This window comes from Bufo gargarizans, chromosome 1, assembly GCF_014858855.1.
Source record: "Bufo gargarizans isolate SCDJY-AF-19 chromosome 1, ASM1485885v1, whole genome shotgun sequence".
Lineage (NCBI taxonomy): Eukaryota > Metazoa > Chordata > Amphibia > Anura > Bufonidae > Bufo > Bufo gargarizans.
Window position 1 is genome coordinate 383,560,464 of NC_058080.1, and position 22,014 is coordinate 383,582,477.

The 22,014-nt window shown below is 43.2% G+C and overlaps 1 protein-coding gene across 4 annotated transcripts in view; it reads left to right on the top strand.

Moving 5' to 3' along the window:
* EPS15L1 (epidermal growth factor receptor pathway substrate 15 like 1) overlaps positions 1-22,014 on the top strand; it is a 243,741-nt gene that overhangs the window by 177,005 nt on the left and 44,722 nt on the right. For 3 of the 4 annotated variants that reach the window (XM_044270441.1, XM_044270433.1, XM_044270447.1), the window contains one exon: positions 3,929-4,061. In XM_044270441.1, the coding sequence (XP_044126376.1) occupies positions 3,929-4,061 (133 nt within the window). Of the gene's footprint in view, positions 1-3,928; positions 4,062-4,182; positions 4,426-22,014 lie in introns of those variants that run through there. The other variant, XM_044270455.1, reaches the window with a different exon arrangement.

A 22,014-nucleotide genomic window follows, 5' to 3' on the forward strand; every position in this document is an offset into this window, starting at 1 on the left:
ATTTTTGACAGAGATAAAACCGCAGCATGCTGCGGTATTATCTCCATCCTGAAGAGTCAAAAAGACTCAACTGAAGACATCCTGATGCATCCTGAACGGATTACTCTCCATTCAGAATGCATTAGGATATACCCGATCAGTTATTTTCTGCTATTGAGCCCCTAGGACGGAACTCTATGCCGGAAAAGAATAACGCTGGTGTGAAAGTACCCTTACAAACATTTTATCAGCTGTGCTATACCACATAGTCTCCTCATGCTAACATATGAGGGGGTAGCAGTCTATCTATATGTTTCACATGATGGCATTTTAATAGGGAAATCCACATATAACCATGAGACCAAATTTTGCAGGTTCTGTTGGTGCTCGACTAATGTGCTTGAAGTTTTCTGAAAGTGTATAATATGCGCTAGAGAGGTTCATGTACCCCCTTCGTTTTGTGAATCTCTGCAGATCACCTTGTAAACTATGATGGGAAATCATACATTTCAAGGTCCTGGGAATTTGCCTATGATCCCTAGCAGTAAGAACTGTAAAATAATACAGTGTGGTTCTTTCCCTGCTGGCAATTGCCACATTATAATCTTTGTAATTTTATAATTCTCCTGCTAATCTATGGCTCTTTTCATACTTCGTTTTTCAGTGTCTGTGGGGGATATACGATGGGTAGATTTCCCAACATATAACTCTGATTGATGTCTCTGTATAGGCATACACTGGCATCTGTCTCCTTTAGACTCCTATCGTTGAATTAAAAAAAGAAAGATGCTGGTATTGGAATCCTGAAGGGAATAACGCAGGATGCTTCACTGTTTCATGTGACCAGTAAAAGTTACAGCGATATATACTGGTCTGATGGTGGCCAAAACTGCGCTCTTTTGACCAGATTGGAGAAGGGGCCTATGTGCTCTTTTGACATACTTTTCTGATACATTTGGGAAGCAGACACTGCAAAATGAAGTGTGGAAAGTCTAATACATTTTTGAGAACTGTAATAAAACATAGTATACATTTCTGGTACACGATAACAAGTGGGCATTTAAGAGAAAAAAAGGCTTTTCTATTTGTCCTCATTTAGGTTCTGTCCTTTCTAATAATTTGTACATCACGTACATGTAGTTTGTAGATATTTAAAGATCCCTTGAAAGTAGGGTATGATATACAGCCTCCTACTCATCCCTGCTATCACTTCTACTTCTAAACTTTCTAGCACTCAGGTACTAAAACATGTAAAACAAAATTCGGAGGAAACCACGTTCCTGTCACAAACCTCTGATCTATGAACGAATTTCAACGGATGCTGGATTATGATTAGAAGCAGGGGGACTATGTATATGTAGGTTGGAAGTACAAGTTGGTGCTGGTAAAAGCAATTTTGTAATTTACCAGTCTCAAGGCGAGTAGACATATTTATTTCTTTGTCATTTTTGGAGCAGCTTTAAAATAAATTGACTTTGGATGGACCATCAACTGCATGTGTTACGTCAAATAAAGTAAAAGCAAACACGACAGATAGATCAGTGGTAGCATTCTCTCAAGAACGAGCAAATTAAAGAGCCTCTGTCAACACGAACAACCTTATAAAACCAGGCATATTGCCTGGTAGGGTTGATGATGCTGATTAAGACAATACATTTCTTTATTTTATAGCTTGCAGGGAGTTATTTGTACTTTTATCAGTATACAGGTGAGCCATTTGAAGCACCAAGGGTGAGCTGTCCTGCTTTGAGCACCACTACACCCTCCTTCCTTTTGATTGACAAAGCTAGACATCACATCTGGTGCTGTCATCTCCCGCCTGTGCTGTTGTGTTCTTCTACTGCTTGCCAAGGGGGTGTAGTGAGCACTAGGGGTATAACCAGGGGTCAAGTCCTGGGAAAAAAAGTGTGGGAACTCACCCAAGATCCACTGCAACCCCCCCCCCCCCCTCCAAAAAATAAAAAAGCACAGAAAATCTAGCATGCTGTAATTTGTGTCGCTGCGGACTAAAAAATAAATTAAAAAAATAGCACTTTTAGAAAAGTTTGTCCTGGGATTCGATCTCATGACCTCTACACAGCAGAAGCAAGGCATATGCCCTCACAGCTATGAAAGCTGTCTAGCTTGCTACTTAAAAAAATATATATATAAGACTTCTACTGTAGGTAACTTTGCCCACTGTGTATGGATGTAGCAGAGCTGGGTGTGTTGGGGCAGCTGTCATGTGTATGGTTGTACACTAGGTATCAGTACACAAGGTATCAGTAGAAGTATCAGAAAAAGAAAAAAAAACACTTTTAGTTTGTCCTGGGATTCGAACTCATGACCTCTACACATTACAGGCAAGGCATTTACCCTCACAGCCATAAAAGCTGTTGAGGTAGTTGCTTAAAAAAAAAAAACTAAGACTTCTACTTATACCTAGTGTACTGATACCTAGTGTACAACCATACACATGACAGCTGCCCCAACACACCCAGCTCTGCTACATCCATACACAGTGGGCAGCTGTCATGTGTATGGTTGTACACTAGATATCAGTACACTAGGTATAATTAGAAGTCTTATATTTTTTTTTTTTTTTTTTAAGCATTTACCTAGACGGTTTTCATGGCTGTGAGGGTAAATGCCTTCCTCTGATGTGTAGAGGTCGTGAGTTCAAATCCCAGGACAAACTTTTCTAAAAGACATTCTAAATGATCTCGTAGTGAAGGAGATGATGTCATTAGGGGGCGGGGCGCCATGAGAGGAGTCGCAGGCAGCGGCACCGCACAGACAGCTTCCTCTCAACTGAAGCCGCCCCTCCTCCCTTAACCTGCCCTGCACAGTGCGCTCCGTCTCCCCCTGTGAATCTGATTCAGCCGTGAAAGGGCTGAGGCTGAAAGGGAACGGCGTTCCTGCCATGAAAAAAGTGCAGGAACGCCGTTCCCATGCGTTCCCCCTCCACTCGACCCCTGGGTATAACTATAGCGGTGCTGGAAGCACGGCAGCCCACCCCTCAGTTTTCAAATGGCTGATTTGCATAACATTACAAATAACTCAACAAAGCTGCAAGCCATAAAATAAAGAAATATATTGTTTTAGTCAGCATGATCAACCCTACCAGACAATATGCCTGGTTTAATAGGGTTGACCGTGCTGACAGAGGCTTTTTAAATTCCATCCTGATATGCCTTACTAGCAATGGTACCTGTAGGTAGATTTGTTTGGTATTCCTATTTCACTAGTTTAGTCCCTGTTTTCAGCCAGAGTCACTGGAGGGCACTTATGAATTGAATTTCTTTATCAGAAGTGCCTCCTCTTTCTGGCTCCCTCTCCCTTACTTTGTTTACTGCTTGATGTAAGGGGATACGGCCACCGCTGCAGTTTAGCCGCGGTGGCTGCACTTGTGCTGTGTGTTCAACTCCTGTTCAGGCTGTGGTAAAGGGGGTCGTAGGGGCGTACACACTCACGCATGCGCAGCACCATCCGGTCCTCTACCTCTCTGCAGCAAAAAAAAATATAGAACTTGTCCTATTATTGTTCACATCATGGACAAGGATAGTACTGTTCTATTTGGGCCCAACTGTTCTGTTCCGGAAAATATGGAATGCACACGGACGTCATCCGTATTTTTTGCAGATCCGTTTTTTGCGGACCACAAAATACATATGGTCGTTTGCATGAACCCTAAGGGGGAATTCACACGCAGCAGATTGATTTCATAAATTTATGGGACTGAAAATCATCTGTATGGCGTTGTTTAGGGCAGTAAGCACATCGATTTCAGAAAGCCCCATTCAAATGAATGAGACAGCTGCAGAGATTTCTGCATCAACTCTGTTTCACATGAAGCAGCAAATAGCCAGGAAAGTCTATAACGGAGATGCTCTGTCTTCAAGGGAAAGTTAAGTTTATCCCTTTTTACCTTGGATTTTAATATCTTTTTTCTTAACTTCTGCAATTTTAGCATCAAACGCCAGATCCATTTGCTGCCACTTTCCCAAGTACAGGATTTTCTGAAGACCCATTTAAAAGCAAGCATGATATGCCAGCACTGCCACCCAAAAGAAGCGTCCCTCCACGGCCAAAGCCTCCAGGTGGTAAGTTGATAAAGATGTATACATACCATCAAATTGTCTATTTTATTTATTTATGGAAGGTTTACAAACAATGGACGTATTCTGAAAACTAACTGCTATCTGTATGCTTTTTTTTGGAAAGGTAAGCCACATTATGGTGTGTGCACATAAGCTTTGGATCTGCACAACATGGGATCTCAGCGGGATGATAATTTGATAGCTGAAACAATGCTAAGTTGCTTTGTCGGTATTGCCTCAAATGCTAATAAATGAGAACATGAACGTATTGCTTCCATTCCTTTGAACATTGGGAAATTCACAGGCATTTCCAGGATACTAAACACATATGCAGTATACTAAAAAGAGTTGATATTAAAGAAAAAAAATTGTAAGATCCAAGCTTGGCTCTTCTACTACAGTATTATTTACAATAAAAGGGTTTTCTGATATTTTAATACTGATAACCTATCCTCTTTAATAGGTCATCAGTATCTGGTCGGTGGGGGTGTGACATCCGGGACACCAGCCAATCAGCTATTTAAGAAGGCACCGGCGCTCCTGTTAGAGCTGCGGCCTTCTCGCAGCTCACCAAGCACAGCGCCTTAGATTGTTTAGCGGCTATGCTTGGTATTGCACTCAAGTGAATGGGGCTGAGTTGCTCCTAGGCCATGTGACAGATGATTATGTCGTCACTCGGCCTAGGAAAAGCACCACTGCCTTCTCAAATAGCTGATCCAGGGGGGTTCCCGGTGGCGGACCCCTATCGATCAGATCCTGATGACCTATCCTGAGGATAGGTCATCAGTATTAAAATCTTGGAAAACCCCTTTAAAACCCCTGAAAGATTCTGTAATGAATAATTAAAATGGTAAACAGATCATTTGTTTTCCATTGTTGTAAGTAGGGTTTTGCATAAGCCTAAAATTTGCAATATAATTATGACCCCAACTGCAGCATCTAAGCCGACTGCAACCCCCTGCACTGCAGCTCTTGTGAAACTACAACTACCAGCATGCACACTTGCTTGGTTGTCCCATTCATTTCTATGGGGCTGTGCACATGAGCTGTGATTTTCACGCATCACTTGTGCGTTGCGTGAAAATCACAGCATGCTCTATATTCTGCGTTTTTCACGCAGGCCCCATAGAAGTGAATGGGACCGTGTGAAAATCGCAAGCATCCGCAAGCAAGTGCGGATGCGGTGCGATTTTCACGCATGTTTTTTTTTTTAACCCCTCCATCCCTAATTTAGCATTCTGTATTAAGAATGCTATTATTTTCCCTTATAACCATGTTATAAGAGAAAATAATAAAATCTACAGAACACCTAACCCAAACCTGAACTTCAGCGATGAAGTCCGGGTTTGGGTCTGGGTACCAAACATGGCGATTTTTCTCACGCGCGCGTGCAAAACGTATTAAAACGCTTTGCACTCGCACGGAAAAATCGTGCATTTTACCGCAACGCACCTGCATCTTATCGGGCCCTCACACGCCACGCTCGTGTGAAAGAGGCCATACAGGGACAGGAGGAAGGTCTGTGAGCCTCCTCCTCTCCCTCAAACCTCCCTCTTCTTCCCTATCTAGCTCCCCTCTTCCACACAGGCAAAAGAATAGCAAGTAAAATATAACCTGAAGAAGGGCCCTCAGGTGCTCCCCCCCGCCCCCCCCCCCCCCCCCCCCCGCAGTCACACAGCCTCAACAGGCCTTGTTCAAAATAGTATTGTCTTTTCTTCTTGAACAGAGTTCAGGCTGATTAGTGGAGGTAATATAACAATAACAAAGACAAGTGCACTCTGCGGTCTTACTAACCTTGTTACTGATGTAAAATTGAGAGATTAGCCAACATATCCTACTTGGAGGGCATGTCTGAGCCCGAGCACCGCGCCAAGGTTTCTCAAGTAGCTCGGGACCTAAGCTAAACCTACCTGTGCCGTATGGGCAATACCAGGAGCCAGTGGGCGAATTACAGGAGCGCAAGGCCTGACTCACAGCAATCTCCCAGTAGCCTCCAGCATGTGACCATCCCTCATTCATTAAATTTTTTGGAGGTGTAAAAACTCCTAGTCTGAATGTGCCTTTATTTCCATCCACAGGCAGTATTCTGGTGCACATGTGAGGCCCGGGCTATATCAGCCAGTCTTGCGTGGGGCTCAGAGCTCTCTCCCTCCTCCCATTGTATGCATGGTCACATGCTGGAAGGTTACTGGGAGATTGCTGTGAGTCGGACCTTGCGCTCCCGCAGTTCGCCCACTGGCTCCTGGTATTGCCCATACGGCACAGGTAGGTTTAGCGTTAGTTCCTGAGCTACTTGAGAAACAGTGGCGCGGTGCTTTGAGCTCAGACATGTCCTCCAAGTAGGATATGTTGGCTAATCTCTCAATTTTACATTAGTATGAGGGTTAGTAAGACCATAGAGTGCACCTCTCTTTGTTATGGTTATATAATGTTTACTGTTCACATCCACACATTTGCTATCCTGTGTAGGATGTCCATTGTGGTACTTGTGGTCCGCTGCGGGCATCCTCCATTGTATGCATTTTTGCTGGGGATTGGAATTAGCAGCAAACCACAAGTGCAGGATCTGCCCCTCCCCTCCCCTCCCCCCACCCCACCCCACCCCACCCGACCGGTATAGTGCACCACTGCATATGGGGTTGAGCACTTCCTGCTTTTTAATACCACACCAATCTGATTAGTGGAGGGAATTAAGTACCAAGTCAATTTTGGCATAATAAAACACTTCCATCATTGTTTTTGTTCTATTTTTTACCGTTTACTGTGCCGTAAAAATGACAAATTAACTTGTGAGTTAAATTTTTTATTAACATAGTTACAGAGAGGAGGCATTCTGCCGTTTGTCAGGCTACTTTTATATCAGCGCTTTATATTTCCATTCTTCTGCTCCATTATAAGAGCAGAAAGCAAAAATAACAGAAGGATTCGGCACATAACTGACAGGAACAGTGCCTAACTGATCCTATTGACCATAACGGGATCAGCCTCCAACGAATATGTGAATGTAGCTTAAGGCAAAAAAAAAAAACATTTTAGCAGAACCCCCTTTCTCAGCACTCTTCCTTAAAGGGTTTGTCCAAAAACATTGTACAATTTTCAAACCAGCACGTGGATCTAAATACTTTTGTAATTGCATGTAATTAAACATTTTGTGAAGCCACTGAGTTATTCAATAAAATGTTTCTGTATAGCGCCCACCTGCTCTTTGTTCTTTTTCTTAATTCTTTGTCCTGCTCACTGAGAAGGCCGCACATGCTCAGTTTCATCCTTCAACTGTCTCCTGAGCTGTGATAGGGAGAGCTGAGACACGCCCCCTGAGCTGCAGCAGAAAAGATACGCCCTTGAGCTGCCAGCTTGATATAAATCTAGCAGATCAATGAATAGGGATGTGTCTGGATCCATGTGAGGTACAGGGCTGGTTCTGTGTTTCTGACCCGCACCTAGTTTTGGCTCACAATAACTGATCAAATAACTGAAGTGTGAACTTGGCGTAAGTGGTGTATAGTGTAAGTGACGTGGGGTCTGATTATGTAATTTTTATATATGAAGGGGAGAAAAACAGAACTGGATCACACATCCACAATGCTATGCTGAGATCTAATTAAACTCGCTTCCCAGCACAATATTAAAGTGTACGATCCAGTTCTGTTTTCTACCCTTGATATATTATGTAATTTTTATCTTCGTACTCACTTGCATTCATACTCTGTTCTGCCACAAAACAGCAGGAAAATGCATTGAGAGGATCCCTCTTTCAGTTCTCTCTGTTATGTGCGTGAGCACAGGAGTCCTCTCAATGCATTTTACTTCTGGTTTATTAGAGCACAGCATTAGCAATACAAGTGAGTATGAAGCTAATAATTAAATAACTAGACTTGGCACCACTTATTCTAGTTTGGAGGGTGTTTCGGAGTGGACAGATTCCTTTTAAGGGTAAAGGAATTGTTCAGCCTGTTACCGTATTTTTCGCCCCATAAGACGCACTTTTCCCCCCCAAAAATCGGGGGGAAATGCCCCTGCGTCTTATGGGGCGAATGCGGACAATTTAACATCGCTGGATGCGATGTAGCGTACGCTGGGGCCGGGGGAGGGACTGGAGGAGGAGCTGGGGGCCGGGAATAGCGGCGGGGCGGTGCAATCAATGTACTATAGCCCCGCCGCTCCGATATACTAATATTAAATGTCTTATTCGATTAAAATGTATTAGATATGCCCCCTCACTCCTATATTGCTAATTGTACCTTAAATCCTATTCCTAGCTTCTGTAATGCAGTACGGGCGGAAGGCAGCGTGACTCCCTGATGTCACGTGCCTGCGCCGCCTACTTTATGAATGAAGCAGGCGGCGCAGGCAAGTGACGTCAGCGAGTGACGCGCCGGCCGCCCGGCCTGCATTACAGAAGCTAGGAATAGGATGTAAGGTACAATTAGCAATATAGGAGTGAGGGGGCATATCTAATACATTTTAATCGAATAAGACATGTAATATTAGCACTGGGGGCGGCAGAGGCGGCGGCGGGTGGGTGAGCTGATCTGTGGATGGCACAGTTAAGGGGGGGGGGGTGTCTGTGGATGCCACTGTTATGGGCTGGGGGGCTGTGGATGCCACTGTTTTGGGCTGGGGGGCTGTGGATGGCACATATATAACAGTGCCATCCACAGATCCCCCCTGTAACAGTGCCATCCACAGATCCCCCCCCTGTAACAGTGCCATCCACAGATCCCCCACCCCCTGTAACAGTGCCATCCACAGATCCCCCCCCCCTGTAACAGTGCCATCCACAGATCCCCCCCCCCTGTAACAGTGCCATCCACAGATCCCCCCCCCCCTGTAACAGTGCCATCCACAGATCCCCCCCCCCCTGTAACAGTGCCATCCACAGATCCCCCCCTATAACAGTGCCATCCACAGATCCCCCCCTGTAACAGTGTGTCAGTCATCCACAGATCCCCCCCCCCATAACAGTGTCAATCATCAACAGATCCCCCCCATAACAGTGTCCGTCATCCACAGATCCCCCCCATAACAGTGTCCGTCATCCACAGATCCCCCCATAACAGTGTCCGTCATCCACAGATCCCCCCATAACAGTGTCCGTCATCCACAGATCCCCCCATAACAGTGTCCGTCATCCACAGATCCCCCCATAACAGTGTCCGTCATCCACAGATCCCCCCATAACAGTGTCCGTCATCCACAGATCCCCCCCATAACGGTGTCCTTCACAGATCCCCAGTAATAGTGCCACCCACAGACCACCATTAGTTCCAAACCCACCAAAAGCTAAAAATAATTTTTTTCTTTTTTCCTCCCCAAAAACCTAGGTGCGTCTTATGGGCCGGTGCGTCTTATAGGGCGAAAAATACGGTAATATTGATGACCTATACTGAGGATTCACAGTTTTTTCTTTAAAAAGTGATTTTAAAAAGTCATACACACCCCAAAATTGTATTTATAAAAACTGCAGATCGTCCTGCAAAAAATTAGCACTTACACATCTCTGTAGACATAACTATAAAAAAAAAGTTAGGGGGAGGTCTGAATATGGCGATAAAATTAATTTTTTAATTTTTTTTTTAAAAGCTTTTTTATTTCAGGAAAAACTATACATATGTGGTATCAGCATAATCATACTGACCTGGAGAATGAGGACCACAAGTCAGTTTTGCCGCATAGTGAATGCTGTAATAACAAAACCCATAAAACTCTGTCGGAATTGCATTTTTTTCAAATTCCACCCCGTTTGAAATTTTTTCCCTATGCATTATTAAATTGTGCCATTAGAAACTACAACTTGTACCACAATAAACAAGCCCTCATACGGCTCTGTAAATGGAAAAATAAAAAAGTTATGGCTCTGGGAAGGCGGGGAGTGAAAAAAAATTGAAATTTGCTGCGTAAGGAACGGGTTAAAGGTGTTCTCTGGGAATTAAGAAAATGAAAATACTTTAATATTACTTTATTATAAATATACTCCCAAATACCTTTTATTAGTTATAATGGCTCGTTTTGTCTGGGGAGCAATCATTAGGAGAAATAAAATGGCCGCTATCCTGTTAGTGCACACAAAACCTGTCCTAATCACATAGCAGGACAAGTTACTTCACAACACTGTGGTAAAGAGCTGCCTCATCCTCCTCTCCTACTTGTCAGGGATTATGATCCTGAATACATATAATAAGGGTACTTTCACACTTGTGTTGTGTAGATCCGGCAGGCAGTTCTGTCGCCAGAACTGCCTGCCGGATCTGGAAATCCGTGTGCAGATAGATTTTGTAGACGGATACTGATGCGGATCCGTCTAACAAATGCATTGAAACACCGGATTCATCTCTCCGGTGTCATCCGGAAAAACGAATACGGTATTTATTTGTTTCGCATTTTTAAAGGTCTGCGCATGCGCAGACCGGAAAACCAAATCCGAATCACTTGGTGCCAGATTCTGCATTAATGCATTTCAATTGACAATGATAAAAGTGTTCCGGAATTTTGGACTGAGAAAATACCGCAGCAAAACTGAAGACATCCTGATGCATACTCAACGGATTGCTCTCTATTCAGAATGCATTAGGATGAAACCGATCAGTGTTTTTCTGGTATTGAGCCCCTGTGATTAAACTCAATACCGGAAAACTTTAACGCTAGTGTGAAAGTACCCTAAGATCTTCAGCTGAATCTCTGTGGGAATGGAGTTCATGAGGAGACATGAAGTACAGAGAGAGGACAGACTGTGGTAATGGAGACTGCATACAAGTGCTGCTGCTCATTAGTCACATCCCCACTTCCTCTCTGTACTTTGTCTCTTCCCTACAGAGATTCAGCTGAAGATGTTATCAGCTGTATTCAGGCTCATAATCCCTGACAAGCAGAGAGGAGGATAAGGCAGCTCTTTACCTCAGTGTTGTGAAGTAACTTGTCCTGCTCTGTGATTAGGACAGGTTGTGTGTGTACTGATAGGACTGCGGCCATTTGTTTTCTGATACGTAGAGGAAAATGATGGGGGAGTGTCATCAGTACACTCTCCAGTTTTTTCCAGTTCTTTTACTTTTGAAGTTAAACCTCGTAACCTCATCTGAGGGCAAAAGATCATTGAAAGAACTTTCCCAGAAAAATTGTTCGTCCTTCCCCTATGTCATTGAAAAATGAATGGCTATACTGTGTTGTATATTTCATCGTCTTAAGACCTCAGTGAAGGGCTCATCATGGTAACACAACCTACGCTGATAGAACTGATCTTGTTTCCCTTGCACACAAACGTTTTTTTTTTTCGTTCCATATACGGAATCATTAATTTCAATGGATCCGCAAAAAAAAACGGAAGGTACTCTGTATGCCTTCCGTTTCTGTATTTCCGTTCCGTTCAAAGATAGAACATCTCCTATTATTGTCTGCATTATGGACAAGGATAGTACTGTTCTATCAGTGGCCAGCTGTTCCAATCCGCAAAAAACGGAATGCACACGGACATCATCCGTATTTTTTTGTGGTCGCAAAATACTGAAAAAGCCATACGGTCGCGTGCAAGAGGCCTTATATGAAGACGATTTTATTGCATCATTTGTGCACAGCTTAGCAGAAAGGTTGCTATGACAGCTCTGGCAAGCCTCAGCAGGTCCCAGGTAATCAATCAGACATCCCTCTGCCTTAAACAGATGCCGCGATCACTGTTGAACGCGGCATCTGAGGGGTGAAATGACAGTTTGCTATGATTGCCGTTCCCTGTTAAGCTGTTATTAAAGGGTTTCTACCACCAGAAATACTGTTATGTAGCTGACTGACATTAGCGATGCGCTAATGTCAGCACTACATAACAGTATGTTTCTAATATTTGTCCCTGCAGCCGTTTTTGTAAAAAAACGGCTGCAGGTGCCCTGTTCTGTCCGCCCAGCTCCTCTTGATTGATGCCACGGTCCACCGCATCATTGACGAAATCCCGCCCCTGCGCCGTTCAATTCTGTCTTCGGCGCAGGTGTAGTGAGTGAAGGCCGCTCTCCTAATGCCGCCTTCCTCACTGTGACGTAGTCAGCGCAGGCGCAGTGAGGAATCCGGCACCAGGAGCGCATCATTTATTCACTGCGCCTGCGCCGAATACAGAAGTGAACGGCGCGGGATTTCGTCAACGATGCGGTGGACCGTGGCATCAATCAAGAGGAGCGGGGCGGGCAGAACAGAGGACCTGGGCGGGATAAAGGGTGAGTAGACGGAGCCTCTAGGTGCTGATTTTACGCCCACATAGCACCTAGAGGCTCATTAAGATATTATAAAAGTGCTTGTTTTTACCAAAACGACTGCAGGGAGAATGGTAAAAAACATACTGTTATGTAGTGCTGACATGGGCGCATCGCTAGTGTCAGTCAGCTACATAACAGTATTTCTGGTGATAGAGGCCTTTTAAGTAATGTCTCTTATGGGTCTTTTTTGATATTATAACCTGTTACTGAGTGAATAAGGTGATAGACTATAATCGAAAGCCTTTTTTTACTCAAGGGTAGGTTCCCCAATATGCAGACCCACAGATCTAAAGCATTTTCGGGAGTAGCCCGGTATTGCATGGGCAGTCAAGATTCTTTTTAATTAGTTAATTTTAAAAAGACCATTCAAGATGCAAAGCAGAAGTGAGATTAACATAGGCCGTAACTCACTTAAGTGACCTTTATTTTAAAGGTGCAATATCTGTGACCTATTTCAGAATATATTTTAATTTGTCAGATTAGATTGCACTGTTGTGTTTCGGCACATTACATGTAAAATCTAATCTGCATAATATATCTTTTTTTAATGGGGTATTTTAGTTGTTAAAAGTTATCCCCAAACATATAAGTGAGTTAATTAATAATAAAGCAGCACTTGGCTATTCCTTTAAGGCTACTTTCACACTGGCTTTTCTGGGTCCACTTGTGAGATCCGTTTCAGGGACTCTCACAAGCGGCCCAAAACGGATCAGTTTAGCCCCAATGCAATTCTTAATGGATCAAGGATCAGTTCAGAATGCATCAGTTTGCTTCCATTCCGCTCTGGAGGCGGACAAGCAGAGTTTTGATGTCCGCCTGACGATGCGGAGCCAAACGGATCCGTCCTGACTTACAATGTAAGTCAATTGGGACGGATCTGTTTTCACTGACACAATATGGTGCAATTGAAAACGGATCCGCCTCCCATTGACTTTCAGTGTAAGTCAAAACAATTTTTTTTTTTCATGGTAATGCAAACGGATCCATTCTGAACGCATACAAGCGTTTGCATTATAGGTGCGGGATCCGTCTGTGCAGATACCAGATGGATCCGCACCTAACGCAGGTGTGAAAGTAGCCTAACTTCTATAGACATCCATGGAGAGGTCAACGTGCAAGCAAGGCTCTCACTTAAAGGGGTTCTCCAGGAATGACTTAAAATAGCCACCAGCAACCTGTTCTAGAATGTGAGCAGGACTGGTTGTCATCACTTGCAGAGCTACCTAGGGGTGGGGCCTCACTACATTGCTCTACAGTAGGTGGCTACGATGTGATCCTGCCTCTGATATGCCATAATGGCTGAGCAGCCCGACAGAAAAACTCACCAATATGTAGTATATGCAAGTGCCAGAGTGCAGTGTGTAGTGAAGCCCTGCTCCCTCACTACCCTTGGCAGCTCCGTAAGTTGTGGTAACCAGTCCTGCTCATATTCTAGAACAGGTTGCTATTGGCCATTTTAAGTCATTCCCGGAGAACCCCTTTAAGCTGTGTGTAGACTGTGACAGCCATGAATTCGCAAAAGATGGTACCTAGATACCCCAGTTCTTCCAGTAGATGATGGTCCCAGAGACTGGGACCCATATCTGTCAGCCATTTATAACATATACACAGGATATACCATAAATAGTTATGTGTATACGCCTTTAATTTATTTTTCACTTATGTATTCTGTTTGCAAATATGTATTTGTTTTAGGTAGGAATAATATTTGAATATCATTTTCATCTCTCATAATTCTCACAATCATTATGGGGTATATTGAGGAGGGTTCTTTTACTGATAGCAATGTCACAGAAGCTCTATAGTTAGGAACCCCTCAAACATATTAGAGTAATAAATATCAGGGGGAGAAAAACAGAACTGGATCGTACATCCACCATGCTATGCTTTGATCTAATTAAGCTCCCTAGTCAGCACCATAATAAAGTGCACAGCCCCCCATACTGCATGCTGTACAAGAGGCATTAGAGTACATTTTGATAAAAAGGCATAAGCCCACTCACCACGCCAAGGTCGCCTCTTTGAGTGGGACCTACTCTAACAAAAAGGCACAGCACAATGCGGTGACAAAGCGGCACTGCCCTAGTAGGCGGCGGGACCTAGGAGTCAAACAGCAACCCTGCTGTCTGACAATGCTGCCTATGGCACTGGGTCCCACCAACCCACCAGCACAGCGCCACAAAAACGGCCACCACCCAGTACTGCACCATGTGAACAGTTGTCTAACACACCATGTCCATTGCTATCAGGAGCTACAGGTCAATGACCACTATATGCAGACTACTTTTCTGGTATGGTGGCGTGGTGAGTGGGCTTATACCTTTTTATCAAAATGTACACTAATGCCTCTTGTACAGCATGTAGTATGGGGGGCTGTACACTTTATTATGGTGCTGGGAAGCGAGTTTAATTAGATCAAAGCATAGCATTGTGGATGTGCGATCCAGTTCTGTTTTTCTCCCCCTGATATATTGGAGTAATAGGTTTGATACTAAAAAACAAGCAACATTTATTCTGTTAATATACTCTCAGTATCTTTTTTGTAATAAAGCACCTATTGCTAACTGAGCTCTGAGTTGAACAACTGATAACTGCTTACGGTACTTTGGTAATCTGTGGTTTGCCTCAAAAACCTGAGGAATGAGTAGAACTGAAAGCTCAGTTACGAAGTGGAAAAGGCGTATTAAAGCAGTTAAAATACATTGTTTTCTTATTTTTCTGTGGCTAACTCCAGTGTTACAAAACGTACAGGCGCAGAGTCACCTTTTAAAAGGGTGACAAAATAGTATCTTTATTACAGTTAAACGAAATGTTAATAGTGTACAACACTGTGTAAGTACTATGAGAGGACTACGGTGCATAGATCAGAATATATGTGATTTTCAGATGTGAATCCTTATGTAACTGTTCTTGGTCAGATCATGTCAGTGGTATCCTCTAAGCCAGGGGTGAACAAACTTTTCTGGTCAGAGGGTAACATTCTCATATTGAAGCACTCCAAAGGGCCACAATAAAACTTAAAGGGAATGTCTCATCAGACCTATTATTTAAATCACATTTTTATGTTTAACATCTTTTTTAAATAATTTTTGATGTTATTTTTATTAAAATCCTGCAGAGTTCCTAATGACCACTAAGACTAGTAATAGGCGCCACTTCTTGGTCTGTACAGATTACTTTAAAGGCTATGTACACCTTTGGGGGCTAAAAACCCTTTTTTTAATTGGTCCTTATTAACAATATGGAATCCTTTTTTCTGTACAGAGCTGACATGCTCTACTAGCTATCTATGGATTTTGTCTTTTCCGCTATCTGAGATGCAGGACTCCTTATCTCTGCTCTCTGACATTATAAACACTCATCAAAGCTCAATCCTTATCTTACTGATCAGAATGTGGCTTAAATAAGTGTTTGACCTCTCAGTAGTTTAGGGTACTTTCACACTTGCGTTTTTCTTTTCCGGCATAGAGTTCCGTCACAGGGGCTCTATACCGGAAAAAAACTGATCAGTTTTATCCCCATGCATTCTGAATGGAGAGTAATCCGTTCAGTTTGCATCAGGATGTCTTCAGTTCAGTCGTTTTGACTGATCAGGCAAAAGAGAAAACCGTAGCATGCTACGGTTTTCTCTCCGGCCAAAAAAACTGAATACATGCCTGAACGCCGGATCCGGCATTTTTTCCCATAGGAATGTATTAGCGCCGGATCCGGCATTCAGAATACCGGAATGCCGGATCCGTCGTTCCGGCATGCGCATGCGCAGATCGGCAAAAATATGAAAAAATGTACAAGACGGATCCGTCTGTCCGCATGACAAGCGGAGAGATGGATCCGTCCTTGCAATGCATTTGTGAGACGGATCCGCATCCGGATCCGTCTCACAAATGCTTTCAGTCAGCGGCAGATCGGCGGATCCAGCGGCCAGTTCCGACGACGGAACTGCCCGCCGGATCACACTGCCGCAAGTGTGAAAGTAGCCTTAGAAATGAGGGTAATTAGATGACCAGCACAAAGTGAAAGTACCAGTCACACAGTTCGAAAAACAGTTAACCCTTTGTGTCTAAACAGCTCAATATTTTTAATATAGGCCAATTGAAAATATGATTTTTAGCCGAAAATAAGTTAAATGCAATCATTTTAAAAAAAAGACTCCAAAGGTGTACATAGCCTTTGTTATCTGCTTATCTGTTTTTGCAACCCTGGCTGTAATGATATCACCTCTGTGTATAGATAAGACAAGATCCACCTCTGCACAGGTCACACAGCATGCCTAGAAAACTCTCCCATAGAAGTCAATGGGGTCCTCTCCTGACCATTGTGTCTATGGCCCATGGGGCTGCTGTAAAGCAATTTTCATAATGCTTTTTAAGTGCTGTTAAGAAAAGCTCAGGCAAGATGGCAGCCCAGGAAATATAATAACAAAATCTGTAAAATACAAACCGATTAAAAAAAAAAAAAAAAGACATCTTGCTATCTGGTTTTAACTGGCAGATGCAATGTTTTGTGACATTTCCTTTAAATGGGCAATACTATCAAAAGTATGTGCCATAAATGTCTAATGGGTGTTCAGGAGAATGGGAGTCACCTTCTAACCACATTGGCATGGAGATCATACTTGCATGTGTAAATTACGGGTTTTATGGTAGCAGACTCCCATAAAATACAGTGGAGAGAGACACTTGCATAGATGACCACTACTGTAAGTCAGATACTCCTTTCTGGAGTGCTACACAGTGGTCAATGGATGTCAGTCTGTTGATATATAAGGGCCCAGAGATAGAGGCTGTAAGTGCACCATTAGTACTTCCCAATTCCTGCTCCTGAGCTGTGTGCCATTCCTCTCTGACAATGAAACTATGTTATGTTTGCATGCCATACCGTGCTCAACTAATACTGCCATAAGTAAACCACAGTGTTTCCCAGAATGAAATGGCTTCATAGAAAGTTGTAAGAGGACTTGTTAGCTCTCATATCGGTTATACTTATGTTCCACATCAAATAAGAATTCTATAGCATCCTTTATTAGAACTATGTTTTATGCTGTATCTCTGATTATTTCTTCTCTGGAAATGTGTGAATAAACTGACAACTGGTTGTTACCATTGTTTTTGTCACACTGCCGGTGTCCCTGTACACTGTGATAGGCCTCTTTCACACGAGCCAGTTTTCTGCGCAGGTTCGATGCGTGACGCTAACGCATTGCACCTGCACTGAATCCTGACCCATTAATTTCAATGCATCTGTGTACATGAGCGTTTTTTTTTTTTCACGCATCAGATCTGCGTTGCGTGAGAATCGCAGCATGTTCTATATTCTAAAACTGGACAACTGAACGCAATCGCAGACAAAACTGACTGAACTTGCTTGCAAAATGGTGCGAGTTTCACTGAACGCATATTCAATCTATCTCAATCTGCAATCTGTGCTGACAGTGACAGACTGTGTAGGGAGAAAACTATATTGACTAAGGAGTATGGTAACACCTGGTTCTAAATGTATTCATAAAGGGACTGCTTGTCGTTTAGATGATCATTGTACTTACAAATTGTACAGGCGACTATAACAAACTTTGTAGTATACTATATTCTATCAGAGAAAATATCTTGTTCTTCAGTTATCAACTGCCCACCCCCTTTCTAAACTGTCTCTGAAATTTGTGAGAAATCTGTCTTATTAAAGCCAAGACAATCTTGCCTGTTCAATGAAGGATCAGATTACATCATCTAATAAAAATTCCCTGGAGATGGGAAGAGGTGCAGAGACACAGACATGCTGAATCGTGTGCTTCTAGGTCCGTGTGGCCTCACTGCAAATGTTTTGACATGTTCTGTCTTTGGCCTCAACATGTGGATTGCGGACCCTTTCAAGTCAATGGGTCCACAATGCGATGCGGCATGCACACGGCCTGTGTCCCTGATCTGCGGTGTGTGGTCTGCAAAACTGACATGGTCATGTGCGTGGGGCCTAAGGGGGAGCTGTTTGTTTTGTGAAAACCACTTTGATCTACACAGCATATTTTTGAGGGCTATAATAAGAAAACAATCTAGGTTTTTTTTCTTCGAGTTTTTTTTTTTTTACTTTGGGGGTAGAGGAACCTCACCCATCACTACCAATAAAGTCATTTGTAGGTAAGGGCCAATGTATTGTAGGTACTATAGAGATGGATAGTTTACGTGCATACTGAAGCTGCACCTTCATTAGCTGTTAGGCTAGTTTCAGACTGGCGCTTAAGATATGGCAGGCTATCCCAGGAGGGAACAGCCTGCAGGTTTTTTCTGGATCCAGCATTGTCAGAAGCTTGAAATTCTCCGTCCGGCCCCATTAACTATAATGGGGTCCAGCAGATCCGGATGCAACCTGCCAAATATGACGAGAATTGCCCGGAATAAACTGCTGTGTCCATACAACAGCTATTATTTCCACTCAGTTCAGTTGAATGTATATGTGTTTTCTGTAGGGAAAAAGTTGGTGCCAGACGCCGGCCTGTGGCTTGCATCAGTTGTTGAAATGCAATGTGCCTGATCTTTTTATCCCCCTACTTCATCTGTCAGGGGGGAGTGAGGAGCTTCCCTTACACACTAGATTGTAGACAATAGCCTAATGTGTATGGTGTTGGTTCATCTGTACTGGTTTCCATGTAAAGAAAAAGATTTCAACCTATACGGAATGTTTCCTTTATTTAGGGTTTTACTTAAATAGCTTTAAGCCAGTGATGGCGGCCTTTTACAGACCGAGTGCCCAAACTGCAACCCAAAACCCACTTATTTATAACAAAAAACCAACCCAGCAATTCACCCTGAATACTGCAGTCTAATATAGTATATCTTCCATGTAGTTTATCACTTAGCTGTAACAGCCTGCCTACATTCAGTGCCCTGCCTGTGCTGTACATAGTGCGCCCTGCACTGATGAAACTATAATCATACACCTGGTTGGGAGTTGGGTGCACATTGTATACTAGTCAGGTCATAAGCTGCTGTCTAAAGGGTTAAAGGTAATCTGTCACCACATAGCTCACTATGCAACCATCTTACATGCCAGATGGTGGCCCCATTGTAGAGAAATTAGGCCTTTTATTTTATACTAATTAGCCCCTGTGCAACGAGGGCGGTGCTGTTGCACCTCGCTGTGTCTGCAGATCTGCTTTTTCTTCCTGGCCACGCCCCACCAGTTTGACAGAGCCTAACAGTAAATACGTACTTATGCCAGACCGCAAAGTTTGCTTGTTCGCTTCACTGTTTTGCGTAGGCACTGTACAGAAGCTTGCAGGCCAGTGTATTCTTCACTGCACTTGTGACAAACTGTGAAGCGAACAAGCAGTCGCAAGACTTCGGGAGACTTAAGGATGAGGCATGAGTATGTGTTCGCTGCCTGGCTCTGTTAGTCAAAAGGGTGGGGATGCAGCCGAAAGTAAAAAGAAGTGGGGCCTCTGGTGCCGCCCTTGTTGCACCCCGGAAACCATTGTCGCGCGTTCCCACTGAATTCTATGTACGGGAACGCGCGACAAGACGCCCCAAAGAAGCTCATGTACTTCTTGGGGCGTCGGGCGTTTTACAGCGCGATCGTATGCGCTGTAAAACGCTCAGGTGTGAACCCAGCCTTATGCCTGTCTATTCATGTACCAAGAGTTGTGCTGTTGTACCACAGACCAGCCAATAGGTGTCCCTTTCACTTAGTATTCAAACACCTTGTCAGCTTGCATCTTGTAGACAAGTGCAAGAAATTGGGTTACAGAGTGGGAAAAAGGGTCTAGTCTTTTCATGCTTTACATATATATTTTGTAGACACATCAAAATACTGTGACTTAATTAGCACTGACAGCTTTGCACATTTGTATTATGATCTGATAAAGGGAGCGTCATCAGAAAATAACCTTTTTATTGGTCCATTTACACATCCACAAAATCGGTCTGCATCCATTCTGTAATTTTGCGGACCCATTTATTTTCAATGTGGCCCCACAAAAAAGGCATTCTTTTTCATTCGCAGGCACGGACAAGAAAATGCATTTCTATTATAGTGCCCACCATGTGCGGTCCGCAAAATGTGGAACGCACATAGCCGGTGTCCGTGTTTTGCGGACTGCAAAACCGTTGCGGACGTGTGAATGGACCCTAAATCCGGTTTTTGTGTTAAACTTGTCTTTAAAGAATTTTTGGTGATATTTTACATTTTCAATGTCACTATATGTAATAAAAATCCTAAAATCCTGCAATTTTCACACTGCCACTAAGCCTAAAAATAGGTGCCTCTTCTGTACACATCACTTTACTACAGCCATCTCCTTATCATTGCACACAGGATTACAATGACAGATATCACCTACATTTAGATCGCACATGATCTACCATTCAGAATCGGTCAAATTACATCTTAGCTACCATCTCCTGACCTCTGCACAGGCCACTGAGCATGCCTAGAAAACTGATAGAAGTCAGTGAGGTCCCCTCCTGTCCATTGTCTCTATGGTCCATGGTGGCTTCTGTAAGGCATATCTCTAATTGCCTCCACTTGCAGAGCTTCCTAGGGGATGAGGAGGATGAGCCTTACAGCACATTGCGCTCTGTCACTTGCATAACACAACAATGTTGGTCAGCACTCCTGTCAGGCTGTTCATCATAGGCAGGATGGCATCATTACTGCCTACTGTAGAGCAGTGTAGTGACGCCCCACCCCTGATCCCACTAAGTGGGGGCACCCAGTCCTGCTCACATTCTAGGACAGGTTGCTGGTGGCCATTTTTAACTCATTCCCTGCTACCTCCCTTTAACAACAGTTCAAGCAAGATTTCAGCCGCCATAATCACGTTCAAGAAATTGAAATAAAAAAATCTAAAATCGGAAAATAAAAACAGATTAGTGTAAAGGATGCGTGTCACATCTTGTTTAGCTAGCAGAAAACTTCCCTCTAATTATTAATCTACGGCTGCAAGGTAACACTTGCAAAGTTATCTAGCTTTAGTCCCGCATTTGAAACCCTAACTTTAGATATGAGCAAATTGACCCAGAAATGGGCAGATTTTTTCACCCTTTCTACACTTCGGGCCGGGATATTAGACATACCACCTCATCTCTAGTAAAAAGAAATATATATAATTTAAATTCTATTTTTAATAGCCAAAATGTATTCATTGACCTGAAAATAGTTTTGATAGATTATGTGCTTTCCTTTGCACATGACCTGGTTCGATTAGTTTTTATTACATTATGTTATTGAAAATCGGTTACGGCTATGAATGCATCATTTCTAGAAAAGAGTTGTTGATTAGAGAGGAACTGATTTTTTTTTGTTTTCTGTGCTCTCCGGAAGCAGCATGTGGGTGATATTACTATGCTCGTGGTCTCCCTACTTTGGTTGCAGATGGAGTTTACAGTGCCCCACCCGTGACCACTTCCCATTTTGTACTTTTTTTTTTCTAACTTGTTTTTTTTCCTGTAATAGACTTTTGCAGTGTGAACGCAGATACATATACTTACTGTATTACTGATGAACTTGACACATTGCAGCCTTTTTCTCGAACCTGTGACCTTTTTTATCTTGCTCTCCACTGCTTACATAGTGCATAAACCTTTAAACCTAGATTGGTTCATTTACACGACAGTCAAAAACCTCCAGTAAAGGGTCCATTCACACGTTCTGCAGTGTTTTGCTGATCCGCAAAACACCGGGCCGACACCCCGATAGAAATGCCTATTCTTGTCCGCAACTGCAGACAAAAATAGGAC